The sequence below is a fragment of the Numenius arquata genome, chromosome 8, assembly GCF_964106895.1.
Source record: "Numenius arquata chromosome 8, bNumArq3.hap1.1, whole genome shotgun sequence".
NCBI lineage: Eukaryota > Metazoa > Chordata > Aves > Charadriiformes > Scolopacidae > Numenius > Numenius arquata.
The window spans coordinates 40,847,390-40,871,913 of NC_133583.1; the positions used below are offsets into that span (position 1 = coordinate 40,847,390).

The 24,524-nt window shown below is 37.9% G+C and overlaps 2 protein-coding genes across 2 annotated transcripts in view; both read left to right on the forward strand.

The window, feature by feature from the left end:
• Nucleotides 1–12,059, forward strand: part of CDC14A (cell division cycle 14A) — a 63,301-nt gene extending 51,242 nt beyond the window's left edge. The window contains 5 exon segments of the mRNA XM_074151552.1: nt 68–115; nt 1,786–1,914; nt 2,863–3,123; nt 3,125–3,185; nt 10,250–12,059. Of these exon segments, the coding sequence (XP_074007653.1) occupies nt 68–115; nt 1,786–1,914; nt 2,863–3,123; nt 3,125–3,185; nt 10,250–10,279 (529 nt within the window). The 3' untranslated portion in view covers nt 10,280–12,059.
• A 3,210-nt stretch (nt 12,060–15,269) lies between these two features.
• Nucleotides 15,270–16,358, forward strand: GPR88 (G protein-coupled receptor 88). The gene has a single exon (XM_074152564.1). It carries the CDS (start codon nt 15,270–15,272, stop codon nt 16,356–16,358), a length of 1,089 nt encoding a protein of 362 aa, XP_074008665.1.
• Nucleotides 16,359–24,524: the final 8,166 nt, after the last annotated feature.

The following is a 24,524-nucleotide window of genomic DNA, read 5'->3' on the forward strand; positions in this document are numbered from 1 at the left end:
AGTATGCTTTGGGGGAGGGGAAAGGCTTTTTATCCTTTATTAAAGATTGCTGCTTTGGTTTCTTTAGACTGCAAGACATGAAACTGCACACCAGGTCAATATCACAACCTTTCAGGTATTAACTTTAAAATTATAGTTCTGAATGTATACCATTCAGGTCTTAAATTTTCAGTGTTTTGAATTATATTTATCACACCAATTGATTAGCAATTTCAGACTTCTGAAGAACTTTTATACACACCTGCAAATAGGGGGGAAAAAATAAATCTGACAGAGGGGCACAGCTGTACTTCAGGGATACACTGAATTCTTCTTAATAAATAATTAGCACATACAAGTCATTTCTTCAGTTACATTTTCTAATATTTGTGCTGTTATGCAGTGGAGGGTGACTAGTTAACTCTTAAGCAATGAAGGATGACTAAGTTAACACATAATCACTTTATCTCTGTAAAATTAAATTCTTGTCTGAAAAGCCTAAATTGGATACGTACTGCCTGCATATCACAATTTTTGTCCTGTGTATTTTAGCAGATGAACTACTAGAGGTATTGCTTAGTGGATACAATCAGTACTTTTCCTTTTTTTCAGAAGATGTACCAGATAAATACTGAGTTTTAGTGCCTTTTCATATTTTAATACAGGATCCTCACTGTACACTTTACTACATGCTTTGTTCAGAACTTTCTGTGGAGCCAATAAAGCCAATAGTTTCTTAACATTTTCTAAACGTTTCTTTCATTTCTGGTCTGTACTAATCTCAAATCAGTACTGACAGTGGCCCCTCAAAAGAAAACAAAAGCATAGCATGAAGTTTGACTTAATTTTAAGAGTTATACGAAGGGCAGAATTGAGTCTTTTCATTTGTAACCGTAACATCCTTTACCTCATTGCATCTAAAATGCAACATGAAAGACACAATATCTGTCATTATAAAGCATTAATGTTGAAAAGAACACGTTATCTTCAGTTTTGTCACAACCTGGGTGCATGAGATGGATTACTCCAGATGTCTAACCTTGGAGATGCCTGTTTACCCTTTCTTGGTGTGAAATTAAAGCTATTTCTGCTCAATGTCATTTTTTCTGTGCCTGTAGCTTGTACCCAGGGTCTTTATTCCTTTAAGAGCTGATCATGATAATATCCCCTGGTCTAAGGATGGAAAGAATTTCATACCACTGTGAGGCCATTCACTTAGTAGTTTTTAATAAACTAATATGGACAGCTATAATGCTAACATTTTTTGACTAGTCCAGTGTACCATACTTACAGCTCATTATCAAAATATGAAGAATTTGGTCATTAAGAGTCCCGCCCTAGAAAGAGCTGTATGTTTTGTGTGACTTCAAAAATGTTCTTGCTGTCATTTGGAAGTGATGATGATGTTCTCATGAAAGCTACAGTGCTGGGTTTTTTCTACTCATACTTGCTTTATAAACACAAAAAGAATTCTTTCTCAAATTTACAATATTTAAAATTGATAATCAAATTTACAATAAATTTGATACAAAACGGATACTTAGCCTTTACAAATTATCAAAGTGAAAAGTGGCCTCTAATTTTATAACATGATACAGCAGGGAAAAAACTTGGGAGTGGAACATTTGAAAAATTTTTTGAACAGATATGTGAAAACAGGCAAACTGTTGAGCTTCTCAGTACCTAGGCTTGAGAATTCCCACTTTTTAAAATATGTCTATGTATCGAAAGACTGTATGTGTTTCTGAGATGTATATTTCAATTATGAAAATCTTGCTTCTCACTAAAACTCTGCTCTCCTTCTAGACTGAATACTTCAGGTAGCACAGAAGGATCCGTGTTTCCTCTGAAGGCCTCCAAAGTGATGGCAGTTAATTCACCATCTGCAGAAAGAATAAGCAGAATTGCCACATCCTCAGGCTCTAACCTTAAAAGGTTTTGTTTTTTTTCCTTCTTCTCATTTTGGTACAAATACTTACTGTATACTACAGTGGTTTTCAACACATATGTAGTCTATGAAGTGCTTGCTGTTCTTGGATGTAAGAAGGCTTAAATCTACTTACAAAGTGATTTGCTGTTCCACTAGCCAAACTTTAGTTGCCTGCAGATTTTAAAAACAAACAAAACCCAAAACCTATACTACTGGTATGAGAGTTTTGATGAGATTATAACAAGTCAGAAACAGTATTACGTTGCTCAGGTTGTTGATTTTTTTACTCATCTGAGTTAATAGGAATTTTGCAAGTTTTTCCACAAGTCTATATACTGTTAATCTCAGAAGAATGCTGAGTGCTAATTAATATGATTTTTATGAACTCTGATTTATTGCTATTTAATTCCATTATTACTATTGTATTAAGTAATTATGGATGTTAAATGAAACTTAGAAGTTATTAAGAATACATAAATTACTCTGGGCACAAATATTTACTTGAAAATAATTAATTTAAAGAGATATTTCCGGACGCACTATTTTTATTCTCAAATTTTATCATCTTCTTGGTTACTTGAAGATTTGTATCATGTTACCAATTTCAAGAAACAGAGGAGTTGTTCTTAAACTGTTTTATGTACACAAAGTACTTTAATGTAGATCAGCCGCTGCCTAAAGCTTTTAACACAATCTTCTGCACGCGCATATGGTTTGACAGGGTTGAAAGCTGGCCATGGTAGTTCTTGAATAAACAAAGTTTGGGAACTCCTGACAAAAAATTCTGGTTTTCATTATTTGAGAGCTAGAAGATGAACCTGTGTGCAAATACAAATTATTTCAGAATGGTATACGTTATTCACCCAATGTCTTCTGAATTGTCTGTTATTTTCTGTATATATCTGTACATACCTTGTGTGTATTTTTTTTCCCTGCATGTGTTTTCCATTCAGCGTTTCCATAAACTCCAGACTAGCCAGTTCTCTAGGGAACCTGTATGCTGCTTCAGATGATGATGAGAGCAAAATGACATCATCGTCCTCTAGGACAGGTTTTTCTGTAAGACAAATCTCCAGCCACTTGAATGGCAGCTTGCAGCTGCCTCACAGAAATAACCACGAACTGAACAACAACTTATACAACAGAAACAGCAGTAGTGGCAACAACCTGAGCAGCCAAACCAGTTTTCACAGCGCCGTGACAGATGAGTACGCATCAAACTTCCTTTATGAGCCTTACAACTCCTCCAGCACGATACCAGAGTCAATCAATTCTTGTAAGTTCATAGTCACAACAGCACTTTCAGGCATCTGACCAATGCTTATCTTCCTTGCTTCTGTGAGCAAAGCTGTTGCAAAAAAAATCTTAACCCAGCATGATTCTCTGACTTCTTTTAATGTTTCTGAACAGCACCTTTACCTGTTACCTATTTAGCTGTTTTTTTTCCCCCTTCTCTTTCAAGCATATAGATCATGATAGGTTCATGAAAATAAATTACTCCTGAACTTAAAATTAACACCTTTTCTGATATCTCTTTTTATGGACCTTCTTACCCTTCAGATTTTTCTTTTTTATTTCAAAATATCTGTAACATAGTATTAACTTTACTATGTATCCTAATCTTCCTGCAGTAACAGATTTAAAGAAGCCTTTGGATGTATCATACTTAATGGAAGGTATAACATTCTTAAAGATACAGCTCATTTGAAAGATGAGTCCACTTGACTTCAAACCTAGTCCTTTTCTAACACCAAATGTGAAAAGTATTTTAGAGCAAGATGTTTATTACTCAGCAACTTTGCTGCCTTGGGCTTATTTTGTGCCCCTTTTCTGTATGAAAGAGTCTGTACAAAGAGGATGCATGGATAAATTAATTTAACTTGAAAGTGATTCTATACAAAATGCTGAGAAGAGAGACTAGAGAAACTTCAGTTATGAAATCAGAAATAACTTCAATTATTTTAGGGAAAAAACCCCACACTTATTGCTACTATAAAAACAAGATATCCTACTAATTATAAAAATCAGTGCAGTGTTCTTAATAGAATATATTGCCTACAATTAATTGCAGCTGTCAGCCTCTGTTTAGTAGTACTCACACTTCAGATATTTATTTTTTTAGCTGCTGGAAATAGAATTACTTTTGTGTAAAAAAAATTAACTGCAGAACATTACACCTTTCTTTTGTTTCCTTGCCACTGACAAATCATTTCAGTATAAAGAAAGTTTTAGCGTTAAAGCGCTACTGTTTTGGAGTGTGGTAAGTCCCCTGTCTTAAAACAGCAAATACACACATTGCATGTAACGAGGATGTCAGCTGAAAAGATCATTCATGGGTTGTGTTCTCTTTTACCTGAAGAAGCAGGGTGTCTACCCTCTCATTAAGAGCTAGTACGTGACACCACTTACAGTTCAGAAACCACATATTTATAGCTTGGGAACATGAATTGGACAGATCTGTCCTTTCCTAGGACAGAAGACAGCAGGTAATAAATTCTTACTGTTCCGTTGTGGAATTAAATTGCATATGTGACTGAAACCTTACTAGTACACAAAGTACATTGAAAATGGAGTTAGCTGAAGGATCTTGATTGTGTATTCTCATAAATGCAATGGATACTTACACTGGAAAAGGAGTAGAGTAACTGTGCTGGGATGTGCTTGACCTAAAGCAACTCTTTAAAAAATACTTGATGCTTTCAGACTTTTTGTTTGAAAGTACATGTAGTTTATCCACTACAACCTAGCTGGAAGTAAACGTTCATATTCCATGACTTTAGGATCACTGAGTGTTCTCCATTGACTTTAAATTTGAGTTTAAACATCAGCAGTAACTTATTTGCAAGAGACTTCTTGAATATTGCCACATGCTTTCAGTTTTTTTGAAGTTTTACCTCTTAAATTTGGCTCTGTGTGTTTACCTGCTGCATGGGATTGAGGTAAACTATATATAAGTGAGATTTTTCCTGAGTTGGATATAGAAACCATCCCAGTTTTTTTATGATGAAACCAGTTCTAGAACAAGAGAACTGTTTTAGTTTAAGTAACTTATTTGGTTTAATTCCTCCAGGCGTAGAGATGAGGAGAGAGGTAAAAAGGTGTATAGCAAGCTGAGGATGTTAGATTTGAGACCCGTCTATAAGACTTTCATTTGTTTATGAATTCTGATGGTTCTGGAAAGTCAGCTTTTTTAGGTGTTCCCAGTCTTTTATCCAACATGCTTACAGATGCTCAGTCCTCAGCAGGACTAACAAGGGCTCCAGCTGAGTATACTGGAATCAAAGTCAATACACCAGCAATGGTAGAGAGCGATCACTCATCTGAATAACTAAGTGGTAAAGTGTCTGATTATGTTTTTATTTCTTACCTTCAATATTGTCTCATACTTAATGTATTTGAACAGTAATTCTTTAGAAGGTCAACCCATTTCCATTCTTTTCTATTGTACCCTCTGTAAATTATATGCTGCCAGCAGCAATTCTTAGAGGTTTTTTCCATATTCTGGTTACAGCTGCATATTATGCATAAATATGTAAACCTACATGCAGAGCCCTAAGGGGAGAAACACCTTTATAACTGTAATGTGACTCAGTCATGAAAATAAGCTGACATAGTTCACAATAGGCCAAAAGTTACAAGAGTACCAAATGATAATATAAACCATTACAGAAACAATCAGCACATTTCCTCAAACAACTTAAAAGGTTGAATGAAAATATAACGTTAAAAACTAAGAACCGTGTTCTTAGAGGCCAATTAACCAACCAAGGAAGATTGTTTTGTCTTACTACTTCAACCACTAGCATCCAGTTATTTTGATTTGGTGATATTCATCAGCAATCTTAAGCTCATGAGCAAAATATGGAGTAACATCAAGCTTTAATACCAGTTCTGGCAGAATTCTGTTAAAAACAGAATGATTTCCACTTCACTGCTTTAGGTACTGAAATTACTTAGAAGACTTATCAGCCCGACCTTGGTTTTGTTGCAATAAGTGTTTGTATTACATTGCAATTTTTTATAATTGGAGCACATCAGATAATGACAAGTCTATTACATATACTGGTCATTATGTTCATTCATTTAACTTGTCTCACTGAAGAACTCGAATGATATAAATTATATTCCTCTTCTTTTTATTAGCAGAATCAAGTTAGATACTAAGCCAACCATCTGTAATCATATAGGTACTCTATTTTAGAAAATAACCTCATCACTCTTATTTCTAAGTTTGTTAACCATCAACACAAGTGGTGCAGGAGCATTTTAGCATGTTTAGGACAGTAAATTTTCAGTTCTGATTAACGTTCTTTAATCTCACTGGTGAGGAAATTGGGAACTTCATTTTTATGCAATGCAAGTACATCTTTTTTTTTTCCCTCCAGTATGGAAGAGAGAGTTATTCTTTCTTTTTTTTTTTTTTTGTTTTGTAATGAAATATCTAAAAACCCATTTATTAATCCTATTCTTCCACATTCAATTTAAAACAAACCGAAAATAACTATTACTGTGACTTCCTGTTGTTGTCATCCTGTGTATTTTTCCCTAATGTTTTTTGTCCTTCATCAATGTAAGTTTATCATCCACTTCCTTTTTATCATGTTTATGCTGTTGTATGCCGATGAACTAGAAGAAAAGCTTGATTTTCGTAGAATAGACAACTTGCCATTATAGCTAAATAGAATAAATATTTTCAAATTTTACAAATTTAATGTTTTGATTAAACAGTATCTCTTGCAATTATAATTTTCAGAAATATTCTTATTGAGTATAGTCACATTTAAGGTACCATAATGAGATTTTTACTTTGTTCTTACGGTAGTTATAAATCCAAATATGACTCTTTAAAATGCATTTTTATTGAAGAATATGTAACTGGGTAGTCTTAAGATGAGTCACCTTTTGCTTCTATAGCTGTCATGGAAACTGGCAAGATAGAAAAATTTCAAAAAATTGAGAAGTGTAGCAGTATTTTAAAATTCATATACATGATCTTTATACTTGTACAATAGTTTTTCTTAATAAGAACTTACCAATATAGGACAGCTTTGGAAAAAGACAGACAAACACTAGTGCATCTTACTCGTATGTAAATTTAGTGGACTCAAAGGATCACTTCAAGTGCATATGCATTTTCTGTATCCCCATTTATTTTAGTGGATCTTGTGAATTCATGGTAATTCTTGCCTGCTGCAATGGTCCTGTTGCAACAATGTTTTGGAAGAGTTGATGGACAATTCAAAAAACTTAAATTACTTTTTGCAATTGTCTGGAAGAAGTGCATGTTCAAGTCCTAACAGGTAGTCCTAAATGCTATAGGGTTGTTCCCTCTTAAAAGTTAACTCACAGCTGACTTGGTCCTGAAGTTGAATGTGTGTGAATACGGTTCTACTGCCTACATGGATCTGTGGCTTATTTTCTCTTCCAGGAGGCTTTACGTGACTCCTGTTGAAGAAGAAAAATGATAGTGATCTAAGCTGTTGCTTCAGTATGAACTTCATTAGATATCATTAACAGTAGTGAAGCTAGCTAATTCTTTAGTTCTTTGTTTAAATGTCTGATACTTGGGTATAAAATGCCAAGCTTGACACTGCATGGGACCACTGTAGGAGTACACATTGAGAATTCTACTCAGTTAACTAATTTTATACTGACATTGTTGCAATTCAGCAGTCAATTTTCTTTGGGTTTTTTTTTTCCTTCTATTTTTACCTCTATTTTAAATAAAATTTTGTTAAATACCAGCATATGACTGGTAAAGGTGAATTGGGGCTTTTTGTTTTTAAGAAAGCTTTCAGAATCACAGACCATACTTTGAGTCACTGCAAATAAGAGGAAGGAATGTAAATTTTAGAATAGAAAACTGCTCAAAAGATTTAAAAAAAAATTAATATCACAATTACAGGCTTTGAAATATTATAGTCAATCTCTTTGGACAATGTGAAGAAATTTAAGAGCATAAATTACTTAACTGCAAAAGCAAAAAAAAAAAAAACCAACGCAAAAAACCAAACCCTAACCCTTTCCAGCTATAATTTCATTTTTCAAACTCAAAATTTAGTCTGTATACTTCACAACAGCACAGTTGTTATGGCTATCACCATGTTTTTAGTAATAGGAACTTTGTGGGAAGTCATATCAATTAATATTAATCTGGAAAAAATGCTGCTTAGATTTAATTCTTTCCTGTATTCAGAAAAGGCTTTGAAACATTACCAAGAAATCATTGCTATGTGAAGTAGAGCTATGGTGAGGGTGGGAACACACTGGAAAACATATTTCTCAATTTGAAAATAAATAAAATAAACCCTGATGACCCATCTGTAATGAAAATTAACAAAACATGTTATCTGTTTCCAAGCAATCTGTACTGCATGGATATTTGTTCTTTTTTATATGTTGCCATTAATTTTTTTCTGTATTTTTTGTAACTTGGTTCCTAACAATTTTAAAAATTTTAGTTTCAACTTCAGAATCTCTAATTTATGGTTTGCTTGTTTATTTTAATTATGATGTACAATTCCAGTTGCTACTGTCTGCTGAGTAAAGGGCTGCTGCTCATAGTCCTTTGTCAACTAATGCTAGCCGTTACCAAGATCAAGAAAAGCATACAGTGCGTTCTGGTTATCTTTCATCTGTCCAAGCTTAAAGTAATCTAGTACTCTTAGAACATATGAGAGTATATAATTAAATTTCATGCCTTTTTTTAATGTTTGTTAATCAGCTTTACTTGGAATTCAGTTTTGAAGTATCCATTTCAAATTCTGTTCTAGTTAAGTGTAACCATCTTTCTAATAGTTAAAATATACTTCTGAAAATGAGAAAGCTTTGAGGATCATTAAGAAAGCAGAAGTTTCAAGCGCTCGTTAATGAAGGGCTGTTCATTCTGCCTCACTCTTACACATGTAATTAATAGCTTGACAAATGCTCTCACCAAAGCCTAGTAATCCAGAATGATTATTAGAGAATGGAGTGAGGAAAAATAAGCTTCTGTAATTGTTTATTCCATGGTGATTCTGAGCTGATAATGAAAAAATACTTGTTACGTCTGTTTAGTTTTACGGTATTTTCTGTTAAATGATACCCTTCATGTTGAATCTATTCAGTACTAAAACCAGACCCTTTTTAGTCAGTGGAATTAAAATCTTTGTATGCTGACAGCACTTCTTTTTCAACCTTGGAAAGAATATCCAAACGGTCTCAAATCTTCAAGAAGTGAAAATGCATTTAAAAGACAACTTTGGAAATTTCCACAGAGACTTAAGATGTAGACAAAAAGTGATTTTGTGATATTAGTTAGAGCTCTAAAGATTTATATATATTATGCACTTTTACTAATACGTTTCACTATGGATGCCAAAGACAATTTCTATAGTGACTAGTTAGGAATAGTGGGAAAATGGAAGAGAAGATTCCAAGGTTCTGAGCTTTCTTGGGATTCATGTTGTTCTCCAGTACTTCTCTCTAATTGTGATGAACTGATGCAGTTTTAAAATATGGTTTGGCTTTTTTATTTGCTGTTTGTTTATAACCATACTAGTACAGTGAAGAACGCTCTCAGATAAGACTTTTTATTCATCAGAATGACTTCCTGAATGCCTCTGTATAGGAGGTATTAAAATGTTTGGATGCTGTCTAAACTGATTAATTACTTTATAATAAAACCTTAGACTTCCATATAACCAGAAATGTAAATAAATAGAGTAGACCAGGTTATGCTTTCTTCTTAATTATACTAACTACTTGCTAATCCAGATAAACCATTTGCAGTGCTTCATTTTCATCTGGTTTTAGTAATCATACATAAACTTCTTCATGTGCATAATTGTACTGCTGTAGCTTTTTTCTTAGTAATAAGGTACACCATATATGTTTCCTATGTCATTACCTGAATCAACATCTAAAGTATGCTGTATTTTCTACAGTAGCACTTTGATTCTCATTCAGGCTAAGTGGAAACAATTCAATTATAGTAACTGCAATTGTATGTTTTTCCAACACATTTTTAAGGTATTGTTTTAAGGTGGTGTTTGTAACTTGTAATATTTTCTTTTTACCAAAACAACCCCAAATCCAATCCTCTTGTAACACTTGCTTCAATAATCTCTAAAATTTGGTTTGGAAGAGTAAGTGTAGATACAGGAAAGTTGATGGACTTTGCTGTATGCAGTTTCTGAGTTTCTCCTATTTTATTAATCTTTACCTATGCAGAAATACAGATCCAACTGTTTATTTTTCTTCTTTCTGTCCTTCCTCTACTCCTTATCTTTAAGTGCAAAATGCGTATTATATACAAGTGTAACCTCCCCAGTGATTAATCATTTTTTCTTCTCTGCACAGTCCCTTCAGTCTGAGTATGTTCAGTACTAAAGCTTTGCTGCTTTGGTGAAACCTGTTGAGCTCTTAAAATCAACGTCCTTCATGAAAGAGAAGAATTTAAGGAAGGAAGATGCTTACTCAGAGGAGGAATCTTCAATACAAGACATATTAAAACCATAACACCAAGAGGAGACTTCTTAACAGTCAGAAATCTCTTGTTAATGACTACTGCAGATGCACTGATGTTGAATTTATGGAAATTATTTTACCCCATGTTATATACAGATTTAAATTTTTAATGCTGAGACAGCTTGAATATATTTCTAATGAGTTTCATTAAGACATTTATTAACTTGTGTACAGTGTTAAAATATGTATTAAGAGAATATTTTGATAAGCAATATATATAAAAATTATGTAAAGAATAGAATATATTTTAATTTAGTATTGTTCACTTCTTTGCTACAAAAATGTGTATTTTAAAGAATTTTTACACGTTTATCAAAGATGAAAATTTTTTTATGAACAAGATGTTTTTCTTGTTTTGTGGGTCCATCATTATTGCTAAAAGCCTAATGTAATTACTTTTTCACTAGTTGGTCTTCTGGTAACTTAATGGAAGCCGAACTAGTGAGAGACTAGTTACCACACTATCAACTGAAATCTCTTGATGCATAGACTGGTTTCCACTTTCAGCTGCTAATGTTTCATAAGGAAACACTATGAACAGAAAAAAAAAGGGAAAATACTTGTTGAGATGTAATGTAACTTACATCTTCCATTGCAAAGAAAAAGTAATTTATCAGATGATTCAACTGAACAATTAAGGCTTTCTTTCAATTTGTCTTAAAGGAACGTTTTAACTTTTTTTCTTTTCAATGTAGAATGTTAAATTTTGCTATGCAATATATACTGCAGAAATGAAGGCAGATTGTTTAAGAATGTGTATGTACAACGAATTTGGCAGTGCTGCATACTTACATGTCTTTAACCTACATTTGGCCATAAGTGTACAGTTTCATTAGCACAACATACTGAAGTAAATGTTAGAAGTATAAAATTTTCACTTATCAGTTGGATGCTTCATAAACTTTTTAATTTGAAAACTATTGTTAAACACACAGCTAATGTATCCTGTATCACAGAATGTTTTTGTCAATAGTAAAGATGCTCTTTAATGTATAGTTTAATCAGGTGTGGTTAGGAATAAGACTTAGAATGAAGTGGTGTTACAGTGAAGTGTTAGAGATCACATGTAAAATTTTCAGAACTCCACAAAAAATGGAAGCAGCTGTGAGGACTTGATTTTTCGCTAATTTTGAAGACAAAACCAAAACAGATTTGTTACCTATGAGTTTTTCCAATATCAAGGGCAACTTGAAAATAAAATTTGGTTGAATTGTCAGTCTTTGTTCCTGAAAACCTGTGAATACCCTATATTTGCTTTGCAACTGAAGTTAAGATAAAGTGCCACATCATTTTTTTAAGATCAGATCACAAATTGCTCTGGGAAGTTGTACTGAAAGTGTTAATAAGCAATACTGAGAGCAGCTATATAAATCACTTAATAAAATTTACATGCAATACTGTACTTTTTTCACAACTGTGTATATGTAACATATACACACACGAGGTAGCATATGTGTGTGCATATATATACAATATACTGTATATGAATTATAGATTAATGGTAAGGTAATTCTACCTCTTATAAAGAATTTTGTCATGTACTTTGTTATAAATAGTTTTCCTTAATAAAATATTGTTTAATTTTGAAATGTAGATATATATATATGTGCAGCTAATTGATAATAAAATGCCTATATCAGCTAGCTTCCTTGTTTCTTGGCTTTTCTTACTTGGATCTTTTGATGTAAACTAATATGATTAGATCTCCAATTGAAGAGTAGCTCTTCCAAATTACCTTGTTCTAAAGCATGTAATATATTTATAAACAAGATGACATTGCAAAAAGACATTAGTATGATGGGTATCTTCCATAACTGTTCTCTCTAGCTAGTCTTCTCATGCTTTTTTGCATGTGCAACAGGTCTTAGTCTCACTAACAGCAGGGTCTTTGTCCATAAGAACCTAAAATATCATGCTTTCATTTAGCTTTTTATCCTTCCTTCAGTTAAAACTAGTCACAAGTGGTTCTAACACTGTTTAACTCAGCTGCTGATTTTCAGCAAATTTGTTGTATTGCATGATTATTTATCCACGGTGCTTAACATTCCTGTCAGGTAAGTCTGTACCGCAGAAGACAATGCGGACAGTATGTAACTGTTACACAGCCACTCTAAAGGAACAGCAAAGCCAGAAATAGAGCGGATGCTTTAGAAGTTGCCCAAATTCTAGTGACAGTCTAATCTAAAAACATGATAAAAGGCTTCTGCCACTAGATTCAGACAATTAAGGGATGTTGATTTGGATGTGTAGGGTAAATATAAAGGAAGAACAACTATTTAAAAAGTTTCTAGTACGTAGGCATCAACCTCTCCCTTAGCCTTTTTCTAGACTTAACTTTGATTGATTTATTATATGAAATACAATAAATGCCAGATAATGTACAACTTATTTTTTGTTCTTAAAAATAAATGATAAATATAGCCAGTGTTCTGTAACAATCAGCTTCTTAACAACAACAAATTTGGGGACAGCGAAAGACCAGGGAGGTCTTTAGAATCTTTTAGCTTTTAAGAAATATCCTGAAATTTGTTTCATATCCTCTGTTCATTTATCCTTGAACTTTACCATTTCTGTTGCTTCCTATATAAATATATATCTTTGTTTTGGGAGAACAAGCTGTAGCACATGAGGTCTTTAAAAAGAGGTTTGATAAACATGTAAGGATGGACTAAATAAATCTAGAGGTCTCTACTGGGCCTATGATTGTGTGGCTAATGCCTTATGAAACTGTTAATAATCTCTTTAAAGTATGCTTTATGAAGCTTTTTGGTGAGGGAGATATTTCTTGTTACAGATTTAGAGAATATTTTTCAATTACAGTACTGCAGAAAGAGGAGGATTTTAGTTTCTATAATAACTGTTCTCTACTGACAGCTAAACAATGAAAGGCCTCAAAAGGTTTGACACTTGATTAGATCTACACTGTAAAGTGCAGCAGGCAAAAAATATGGTAATTAAGGGCCTGATCAAGTAAATCACTCGGGTATGTCTTTAACCTTAAGCACATGAGCAAGCTAATTAATTAAAAAAGAACATAGATAATCATATTTGTAACAAATCCACATTTGGATCAATAGTCCTGTCATTTGCAAACATGAGCCCTTCTATCAAAAGATGTGCTATGTGGCAACAAAATAATCCATTGACCCACACAACTTCATTATCTTAAAGAATTTATATTGTAACTATAATTACATCCTAATATATTATTTTTGTATTGTCATTTGTTAGCATTGTGAGTTTAACGATATCTAAAAACACCTTACAAAAATATCTCTGATCAATATACAGGCCATACCTTACAAGCTGAGATTGCTTAGTTCTATAGCCTACATATAACCAACCTGTAAAAGCAGCTTTTCTTCTAAACTCACCACAAAATTAATAATTTTCTAGAAAGCTTTTGAGAGGAAATGTAAGTCCTTACTCAGTTCCTTATTAAATCTTTTCCAGGGTAAGGAGAGTTAACATTTTGTCCGTGATTGAGTAAAGCACTGTAGAATTACTGAGAGAATCCCACTACTAACTCTTCTCCATTTGGGAAGGGAGTGTTAAGCCCCACTCTTCAACCAGTTTTTAGTCTGGCCAAGAACGTGTCATTCACCTCTGCGGAAACTTGTGCTCTGAATTAATTTTGGTGCGAGACCGTTTGGTGCGCTACACTGATTCGAGATTGTTGGTTTGTGTCTGTTTGTGGGTGGATGTGGTGTGTGGTTGTGGGTGTTTGTTTTGGTGTTTGGTGTTGTGTTTTGTTGTGGTGTTTTTTTTTTTTTTTGTGTTTGTTGTTGTTGTTGTTGTTGTTTTTCTTTTTTTTTTTTGTTGGTTGGACTCGATGATCTCAAAGGTCCCTTCCAACCAAGAAGATTGTGTGATTCTGTTTTGTCTGTGTACTCACTGACACCAGCATTCACCTCTGGCAGGTTGGTGATGCAGGACTTCCTGCAGGCTGAGACAGGCTGACTTTTATGAAGAAATATAGAATGTATAGACTGAGGACCAGCTTCCTCAAGAAGTACTGTCTTACTAGGGATCTGTGTATCATGTTTGAAAGATTTCATTTGGAAATTATATTGTTATTATAGACCAGTTCTAAAATTAACTTCAAGCTTGCAGAAGCATAGTGCACTTTCTCTTAACAAAAATAAGATCAGAAAAAAATCAGTTTAAGTGAGTATCTAGCAGAGGAGTTTCTACAGTAAATGGATTGTATTTCAGACAGAAGTGACTGATACTGGTTTGAAAGCCTGCTGCAAATGAAAGTTGTGTAAATGAGTTAGAAGCAGGAAACTGGTAAGGCAGAGGAGAGAGTCAGACTGTAGTTGCAGTATTTCTGGAGCATGATAGGGTTTGGATTTTTTTTTTTTTTTTCCTTGATTTAACAAGTTGAAAATCTGCTGAATAATTCATGAAGAGTGGAAGGGCTGAATCTTCCTGGAATGATATACAGTGTACGTACTGTGGCACAGGAGAAACTGCAAAGCTTTGTATCAGTTGCTGCCGTTTCTGCTGCTGATTGCAAGGTGCTGCTGCTTTTGGCATTTTCACAGCTACAGAATCCTCAGTTGTGCTCCCGTCTGCTAACAGCTATCTGCTCCCTATGGACCCACCTTCTCTAGCTACAGTCTGTGGGATCTCTTGCTACCTACCTGCCTTGGACATTGCTGTTCTCTGGATCGTTACTGCGAACTGCGTTTTCTGGACCTTGCAGCTTGTATGACTGAAACCTGCCTCGGAGTCCCTCAGCTGCACATCCTCCCTTGTGCTTGGTGGGAGACTCCTGCAGCAGGATCTTCTGACCCAGACAAGGATGGGATTTACAGGGAGAAGTCAAAATTGAGCTGCATACACCGAGATGCCCAACGCCTCTTCCTGGAGTGCTAGCTCGCCTCTGCTGCTGCTCTGGGAGGACTCCTCCGGGACCCGCATCTTCCTGTCGCTGCTCTACGCAGTCTTAGCTATCTCAGGGACTTTATCCAATGTGATGGTCATCTACTTAGTCTTCTCCTTCAAGAAGCTACAGACAACCAGCAATGCCTTCATTGTGAACGGCTGTGCTGCAGATCTAAGCGTGTGTGCCCTGTGGATGCCCCAGGAGGCTGTGCTGGGGCTGCTGCCTCCCAACTCCTCCTCCCTTCGTTCGGCGGAGTACCGGCTGCTTCGAGGGGGGCTCCTCGGCCTCGGCCTCACCGTCTCCCTGGCCTCTCACCTGCTGGTGGCCTTCAACAGGTACGTGCTCATCACCAAGCTGCCCAGCGTGTACCAGGCCCTCTACCAACGGAGACACACGGGCTGCATGATCGGGCTCTCCTGGGCCCTCGCCCTGCTCCTCGTCCCGCTGCTGCCCGGGCTCTGGACCCCGGGCTCTGGCCAGCAGCCGCCCCCGCGGCAGACGGACGGCAGCTCTCGCTACACCGCCCTGCTCCTCGCCCTGGCCGTGCTGGGCCAGACCGCGCTGCTGCTCCACTGCTACCTCGGCATCGTGCGGCGGGTGCGGGGCAGCGCCAAGCGGGTCAGCGTCCTCAACTTCCACCTCCTCCACCAGCTACCCTTCCCCGCCGCCCCGCCGCCGCCCCGCCGCGCCCAGCGCCGCCTCAGCAGCGTCTCCGTCCTGCTGCTCTGCTGCGTCTTCCTCCTGGGCACCCAGCCCCTGGTGTGGGTCAGTCTCCTGGGCTTCTTCCTGCGCCCGGCGCCGCCTGCGCTGCAGGCCGCCAGCTGGCTGCTCCTGTGCTCCCTCTCGGCCCTCAACCCCTTGCTCTACACATGGCGCAGCGAGGAGTTCCGCCGGGCGGCCCGCTCCGTCCTGCCCCGCGGCGAGGGCCCCGCCGCCGCCCCGCGCCCCGCCGCTGCCGCTGGCTCCGCCGCCGCCGCCCCGCCCTGCCCGCAGCTGCCGCGGCGCCGGGGGACGGTGGGCAGCGCCAGCGCCGCCGCCGCGCCGCGCTGAGGGGCCGCGGCCCAGCGCGTGCGAGGGCGGCCCGCGGCCCCCGCCCTGCCGCCTGGGGGCGCCCGCGGGCCCGTCACGCGCCGGGCGGGCGGGCGGGAACAGCGGCGTCCCCTCAGGCCGCTCCCGCCGGCGATCACCTCCCATCGGGGAGGGGAGCCGGGCCGCCCGCCCCTTCGCAAGGCCCGATCCTCGCTTTATACGTTCTCCTGTTGCGCCTTTCTGACCCCACGCAGCTCTTTCCCTCTTTCACCGCACCGATAGGCAGCCCTGGCGGCTTTTCCGGGACAGCGGGACGGGCACTGGGCTGGAGCCTCCTGCCTGCCCGCAGCCCGGCCCTGACCGCCCCCTCAGCTCCGCTCCCCCCGACGGCAGCCGCCCGCCCCCGGGAGCCGGCCAGGACTGCAGCCAAATACAGAAATCTGGGATAACCGGTAAATATGGCAACGTATGTAACTGTTGTTATGCTTTAAAGATTTCAATATGAGTCAGGCACCCAGACAGCTCTTTTTGAGACTTACTGCAAGTTTGTTTTTAGAAAATCTTTGTAATTCCTTCAGCATTTGAAGTAATTCTTTGAAGTAAGCTCACTGACCACAAAAGTTCACTTTGTGAAGAACTGGCAAGTGTCTCATTACACACACACACCCCCCACACACACACACCTCCACCAGGAACATCTTCCTTTCCCCCAGGTCACCTAGTCTCTGTGGTCCACACAACACCTTCCTTCAGCTTTCCCCTGGCAAACCTCTGGATGCTGCTGTCTATGGAAACTGTTGTTAAGAAAAACACATCTTTGTGGTGATCTGGTTTGGATATTTTGTTTTGAAAGCTCTTTATATAAGGCCTGTTTTGACAAGACTTCTGCCTGTGGTAACGCACTTGATAAAATACAATGCAATATGGAGACCAGTGTTGTCCATCTAACCTGTCACCTGTTCGGTTACCAGTTTATTGTGTTTATATTAAATACGTTATTGCTGAAGTGCGATTTCACAGTCTCTGCTAAATATAAAATGACAGATTCTGTGTGGCATTTGGAAAGGCGACAGCTCCTCGCACGTAGGGTGGCAAGGGAAACAAACTGTGGTGGTGAGTGCTGCAGCCTCATTCCTCCCAGGAATGGACCTAAAACACCTGTGTTTCCTTTTCTGTTGCTTGACCACCTCCTTCCTCTTTTCACACGTTGTTGCTGTTGTTCTTGTGGTGATGATATTTAGCGCTCTGTTTGCCTTTTGGCACAAAGGACTGGAAGAAGGTAGTTGTTTTCTGAATCCATGGGCATCCACGAGCAGTATCACCTAAATTGTGCTACCTTGAGAAGAAGAATGAGCATATGGGAACATAGGAAAGATCTTCACAACAGGAGTTTGTTGCACTGGGTGACAGGTATTAATATGAGCTTGGCAGCTCTAATGAGGATATTTGAATGATGGGACAATAACAAGAAAGAGACAAATACGATGGGTATAATATAAAATGCCCTATGGCCATATTTTGGAATGCTCCACGCTTTTCTTATCTTATCTGATGGGGTTTGAGTTTCAACAGAAATTGCTTTAAGAGGAAGGGAAGAATTTCATTTTTTTTCCCAAGTCTAAGACCGGATAGGGATCTGTGGTACAGTGATATATCTGAAATCCCCACATCAATATTTTATTTTTCTAAATAAAAAAAAATTTGCCATTGTCACAACAAAGATTCTTCTTGAGGTGAGGATTTGGCAAAGACAAGGAACTAAGGCCTCAAAAGGAAAAAAAATCCGACATTATCGTGACATCCTGAAAATGTCTCAACATTTTGAAAACAGCTTTAGCCACTTACAAAGACCTGTGGAAAAGTAAGAGCAGTTTCCTTGAGTCTGAGGCTTACAGAGACCTTCTTCTTCCATCTTGGAGAGAGTGTGAGAGACAGTGTGCCACTGAGTGACAGCATCAGAAAGATGGGAAGGGCTAGCAAGGAAACACAAACGTACAAGATATGCAAGATTTATTTTTATCAACACTGTGCACGTATCTTGGAGAGTGGAGGAGCCACTATATCCTTGTTGTAATCTCTCATCATATTACAGTGACTGCTTTTACTAGCTTTGGGCAGCAAATGGAGGAGGAAAACTGTTCCAACCACACCTATACCAATTCTGGAAAATATTCTGGATCGCTGCCAAAATACAGGTAAACCAAGGACCACCCAGGATTAAGACACTGTTTTACTATAAAGTAATCCTTAAGCTGGAACCCACAGAAGGGTGCACATCGCCACTTCCCACCATGGCTAAAGGAACTGAAGACGCTTGGTAAAGCTTAGTACTGGAGCCATAAGCAAAGAACAAACTTTAAAATGAAAAAAAAATAGAGTACAACCCCTCCCCTCGTTTTGGCTATGGAACATGTTAGTCTGGAATTAAAGCAATAACCTGTTTCAGAATTCAATGTCCAAATATCAGATAACTTGAACTTCTGGGCTTCTTCCCTTGTAAAATAGCATGCAAGTTAAATCTGAAATGCCTGTATTTTATATAGACTATGTTTTAAATGTAAACGTGTAAAAATGCTATCATATACAAAACTCCAGTCAGCTATCCTTATGCTATGCATTAATTCCAGAGAACAGCTGGAAATCCCTTGGAAAGTTTGATGTAATTACATCTGACTGTAAATCTTTGACTGTTTTAATATACTCAGGTGACGTAAATAACATTACACAGAAAATAATTTGAATTTAAAGTAATTAAGAAAGAGTAATTGTGTCAATTTAAGATTAGTTTCTCTGAGAAATTACTGCTCAGAAAAGTCCTGTATGCCTTGTTCTACAGCCATATTCATTTCCACATTGTAAATACTCCTTGGTAAATTGCGATGGAAGCTCGGCTTTGCTCAACTTCTCCTGGCTCTGTGGTACTGCTTCTTGGTTGAGAAAACTGATCTGACTCTCGGTTTCTGGCATCTATGCTTTACTTTTACAGCTGATTCAAATGTGTCCGCTGCTAGTTTAGTGGTGACTTTTCTTCATGATGAATTTCTGTCATGCTCAACTAATTTACAGATGCAAGGGATATGTTGCCAATTGTCCTTTAAAATGTCTCAACCAAACAATCTTTCAAGAGCTGTAAATGAAGATGGTGGGAAATCCCGTCAGCAATTCAGGCGAGGTTCTCCTTTTGTCTGGTGTTGTGCCAAGCAAGTTGTATGAGCACGGCCTAGACCGGCTGGTCAGCCGGCTCCACGTGTATTAGATGAGGGGTGTGATCTCATTAAAACATTGGATTTGTTATCCAGTAGTGCAGATCAGCTGTGTTGTTCACGTGCAATAGGTGCCTATTCCTTTGCTGTTTTCTCAGGGCTTCTGGAAATGAGCAGCTAGGAGTTTGTAATAGGCTGGATGAATTGTGGCCAGTTATACTGGCGTGGCTTGAAAACAGCCATTACGGCCTAAGTGAATCTGCCTCTCAGTTTGTGGTTTGCCCATGCTGAAACATGTGTGGGACCTGCTCTTTGAAGGTAAAATTGTGATGCCTTAGAATAAGACCCTAAAATAAGGTTATTTGTGAAAATTGCTTGGAGAGGTGTTAATGAAGTTATAGTTCAGATTAAGTCTTTTGAAGTTACGCTTAATGTAAGATAGTTGTAAAAAGCCATTGAGCTGCTATGTGGAATCAGGTAGCTACAATAATATGGGCCTCCGCCACTGGACAATCATTGCCCTAAACAAAGGTGCATAAAAAAATACAGGCAGCAAAGTGAAGCTGGGAAAATACGACAAGAGGAGATAAAGATAGCAGGGCAGGGGCACTGACAGTGTGATCCTGAGAAACAACACAGAGGAAAGTCTGAAAGCCAAAAGAGGCCTGGGATTATGATGACATAAATCATCTCAAATTATTTGATTCTTTATCTATGTGAAGAAACAGAATTTGATGCTTTTCTTAATAAATAAAACCATGCAATTGTATTCTCAATTTCTTCTTTTAACAAAGCATTCCATACACCAGCAGATTTTCTTTAACCTCTGGAATCAAAAAAGACTAAACGTATAAATTGCATCAGCAGTTCTTATGGAGAGTGCATTCAAAAGCATTGCTGGACTTATAGGCAGGGATAATATCTTAGCTAACCTCTAGATTCAGTCAGCCATAAGCACGCTGTGAACCTTTTTTTTCTAACTACCAAATTGATGCTATTTTTAAAAAAACCCACATACAGATTATTTTCAAATGAAGACGTTTAAGTGTAGCATTTCATTAAAGAAAAAAGTGACAACATATACTTTAGCTTTCTATTTCATCTTAAATCACATAACTAGATTATTGCAGTATTCTTTAAATTCAGAAGTCCCCTTCCCAAATGGCAGCGAAAATAGCTTTTCTCGTGACTGTTTAACTTCTAAGAAAGCTACTTTTTTTTGCTCTTTTATGTCAATCCTTCCCATGCACTGTCATCATTTTACCAGGGTAATAGTCTATTTTCTTTCTTTCTTTTTCCCTTTCTTCAGTATTTTCTGTAATTTCCTTCACCAAGGGAAAAGTACTTGATCCTGCTGATCAGGACATGACTCCTTGAGCAGTGTAAGTTTTGGGAGACAAATGTAAACTAAGACTTAAGAACTGGGGGACAGATCCCACACAGTTGAAATTTCTACTTAAGGCTGAGTAGGTTTTGAAGGTGGGTTTTTTCCTGTGTAGAGTAGTGGACAAATGCTGTGGCTGTATTTACAGATACTTGCATTTGATTAAGGCTATGTAAAAACCAGGGGTAATGTAGAAGAAAGTCACAAATCATTTGAAGGCTGGAGAAAAAACTTTTGTAGCTGAAGAGCTCATTATGATTAACATCAACAGTGACCTCACTGCAGAATACACACCCTAATACAAGTATTCAAACCAATCTGTTACCATACAAGGTGATCTAAAGATCTCTTCTGGCTTGGAAAACATGACCTTAAAGGAAAATAGCTCTGCTTTAAGACTGTGAGCCACCTTGTTTGTTTATCGGGGATGAGTTCAATATGGCAAGACTTCCTGTGCAGTTTTTGCCCTACACCCATTCTGGGCAGGTATGCATGAAATTAAAGAACTGGAAACAAAATAATCCTGAAGAAGAACCATTTGTGGCTGCTTTCTGGCCTGAAGCTTTGGGTTTCTGAAGAAACATAAATGACCACCCCAGAAAGGTTAACTGTGTGGTGTTTAGGGAAAGCTATAGGATATCTAACCTGCAACCCCACAGCAAGCCTATCACAAGTATAGAGTCAAGCTTTTGAGAGTTGTTTGGAAGGAAAGCAAACTGCCTGTTGGAGGGGGAGCTCAAGCTGAACAAGGGAGCTGTGTAGCACCATGGGCTTCAGCATACTGAACTATGCCTTTGTGGGACAACGGGTTGAAATAATGAATAACAGAAATGTGCCTCTGCCAAAATTTTTCAGCATTCTTTTCTATACTTCTGTAAGATCATGTTCTGCTTCAAAAGTTTTCCTGCTGCTTTAGAAGTTGCAGCAGATGAAACCTGTATTTAGTATTAATTATTAAAGAAACACAAAGGAAGAAAGAAATAATCTCACTGGGCAGAAACAGCTCCCGTGGTTCAAGGACCAAGACAAAAGGAACAAAGACAGAGCTGCTATTATTGAAAAGCTTTACTTAAGACCAAAGACGCCTGGTGTTCAGGAGCAACCCTACAAAGTGAAACAGCTGCTGGTGAAAAATGGCATCATAGAGCCATATCGTAGGTGGTTGTCACATTTGCTGTTTTCTGAATGGACACTCTGGTGGTGTTTGCCTGTGATATTGCCACTAGGGAAGGTGTTAATATTTGTGAAAAATAGCTGTGCAGTATTTTTATTACTGCAGCAGGATTTGGCTTTTCTGTTCCCTCTTTTCCTGAGATTTCAGAGAGCAGCTGAGTGAGGAAAGTGGAAATGCAGTCCTGGGGGGAGAAACAACAGGAACTACCATACCTGGAAGAGATGTCTTTGATATCTTGTTATTTTATTCATAGCTTCATGTATCTGCTATCTCAGATGTAAATTTCTTAATAGGTGTCTTCAGGCTCTCTGGAGTCTTCACCTGTCCTGTGACAGTCTCAGGGCAGAATTAAAAGTGCGGATACGCGTCAGGCAAGAGCTGCATCTGTCCCAATCTGTTCTGAAGCTATTGATGTGATGGAGGTGCAATGTCCTGAAAAAAACGAAGTGAGCATTAGCAACAGAAGAAAACTATGAAAGAGAGAGCTTGAGAGCCAAAGAGAGAATCAAACATTAACCAGAGTTTTGCAAAGTGTTACACAAACTTTGCTTCATGTTTGTTCTGGTGAGGTGTCACAGTGAAATGTCCTCCCTGTTTTCTTCTGCCCCCTTTGTCTGCCTTGCCTCAGTGTACCACAGTGCTGGCACTTTCTTCTCACCCTACAGCATCTGACACTGACTTTGATGTCATTTTGTAGAACACTGTTTCTGTGATTCTTTATAAACTTCACATCTTTCATTCTAAGGCTCAGTGAAATGGCTGTAGCAGCATTGTAGGTGTGGAGAACGGAGCAGCAAGGTTTGCACAGAAGTAATAACCAGAAATATTGTGAAGCTATATGAATAGTACTTCTTCATATCTATGTCTTCTGTTACATTTCATTCGTTGCTATCTATTGGAATAGCTTCATTGCAGGTGTGTCCTTTTCCATAAAATATCTCTTTCAACTAATGCTTTTTTATAAATGTAGCAGTAAAATCTTGCAGGATTTGAAATGTCCAGCCATTATAGCTGCACATTATAGCAGCAAATAGCTCCTCTGGTGAGCATATTTGTCCCTCTTTCATTCAATAGAGCGTCTTCCTTTACTCTAGATCAGGGTTTTTTTTTCGATTTGTGACATTATTTCTCTCAGGCTGATTAAATGAAAGAGTCTGCAACATGGGAAAACAAAAGAACAGCCTCACTACTGTTTGATTTCAAGGCAAAGGCACTTTTCATAGCTCTAATTGTGGCTATCAGCTTTTTCTTTTTTTTTCTTTCTTTTTGCATGGTATGAAAACAAGACAGTAGAACTCTCCATCATGTTAAAAAAAGAGATAAATAGGAACACAAAAATTACTCGTATATTATGAGTAAATGTAAGCTCTCTGGATTCTGCAGTAGATATCTCGCTTGGCTCTTTGCTGTTCATTGTAGCTGTTATGTACGTGCTAACAGGATCAGGAAAGTCCCACACAAATGTAACCAATGATGGCTCTGAGCTGAATTAAAGACATGAATTAATTTTCTTCTATCTCATGCATCATTAAATATTGCTATTGTACTGTCTACTGATTATCTATATTATACCTGTCACCTGATAGCAACCACGGTCGTTATGGTAATGTCAAGATTATAATTATAGTCCCTTCTGCAATGTAGTCATACTATGCTAAAAAATGTATCTTTGAGATGGTAGTGTCCCATGCTTGGTCTCAGCCCAAACACAAATACTTTTTGAGGTTTTTGAGGTGAAAAATATTTTGTTTCTGAGTTAGTAACATTTAAGGAAAATTACATACTTACATGTACATATATATGTATATAATTAAAAAATACCTAGCCTTTTGAACTATGGCTTTACTTCATTTGAGATAAGCAAAACTTGTCAGAACTTCTTATGCCTTGCCAAACATCCCTTCAGATGAGTTTGCGAATTTAAGAATATAAAAAAATGCAGTTATTAGTCAGAGATCAAAGAAATCATGTGAAAGCTTGTTTGGCAGCATGTGTTGGTGAGGTAGATAAGCCCATACCCTTTTGCAGTTCAACACATGGTGCCCCAGGCCTTCTGGCTGTGCCTCCCAAGGTCTCTCTGGGGGCAGAGGCTGGTGACCTCTACTGTCCAGAAGCTGATCCAGGAACCAGAGCCAAGATGCCTGGGATACACATGTTTACAAGACTGCAGCTCGTGGGTGGCAGGTAGAGGGTGACTTCCCAGAAACTAAAATACATGCTTTCAGAGAATGATGTGATTTCTGTAGAATGTAAGGGCAGAAATCTGAGAACAAATTTTAAGTTGTTATCTGGTATCTTCTTCAGATTTTGTTACTATCTTTGGTCCATTTTCTTTTGGATCTGGGAGAAAATTGTTCATTTAATTCTAAAAAAAAAAAAAAAAAAGGCATTTTTCTCACAAGTATACAAATATATAAAACAATTTT

What these genes read in the sequence shown, in the direction of transcription:
- GPR88 (XM_074152564.1), top strand. Translation starts at nt 15,270, where the DNA reads ATGCCCAACGCCTCTTCCTGGAGTGCTAGCTCGCCTCTGCTGCTGCTC.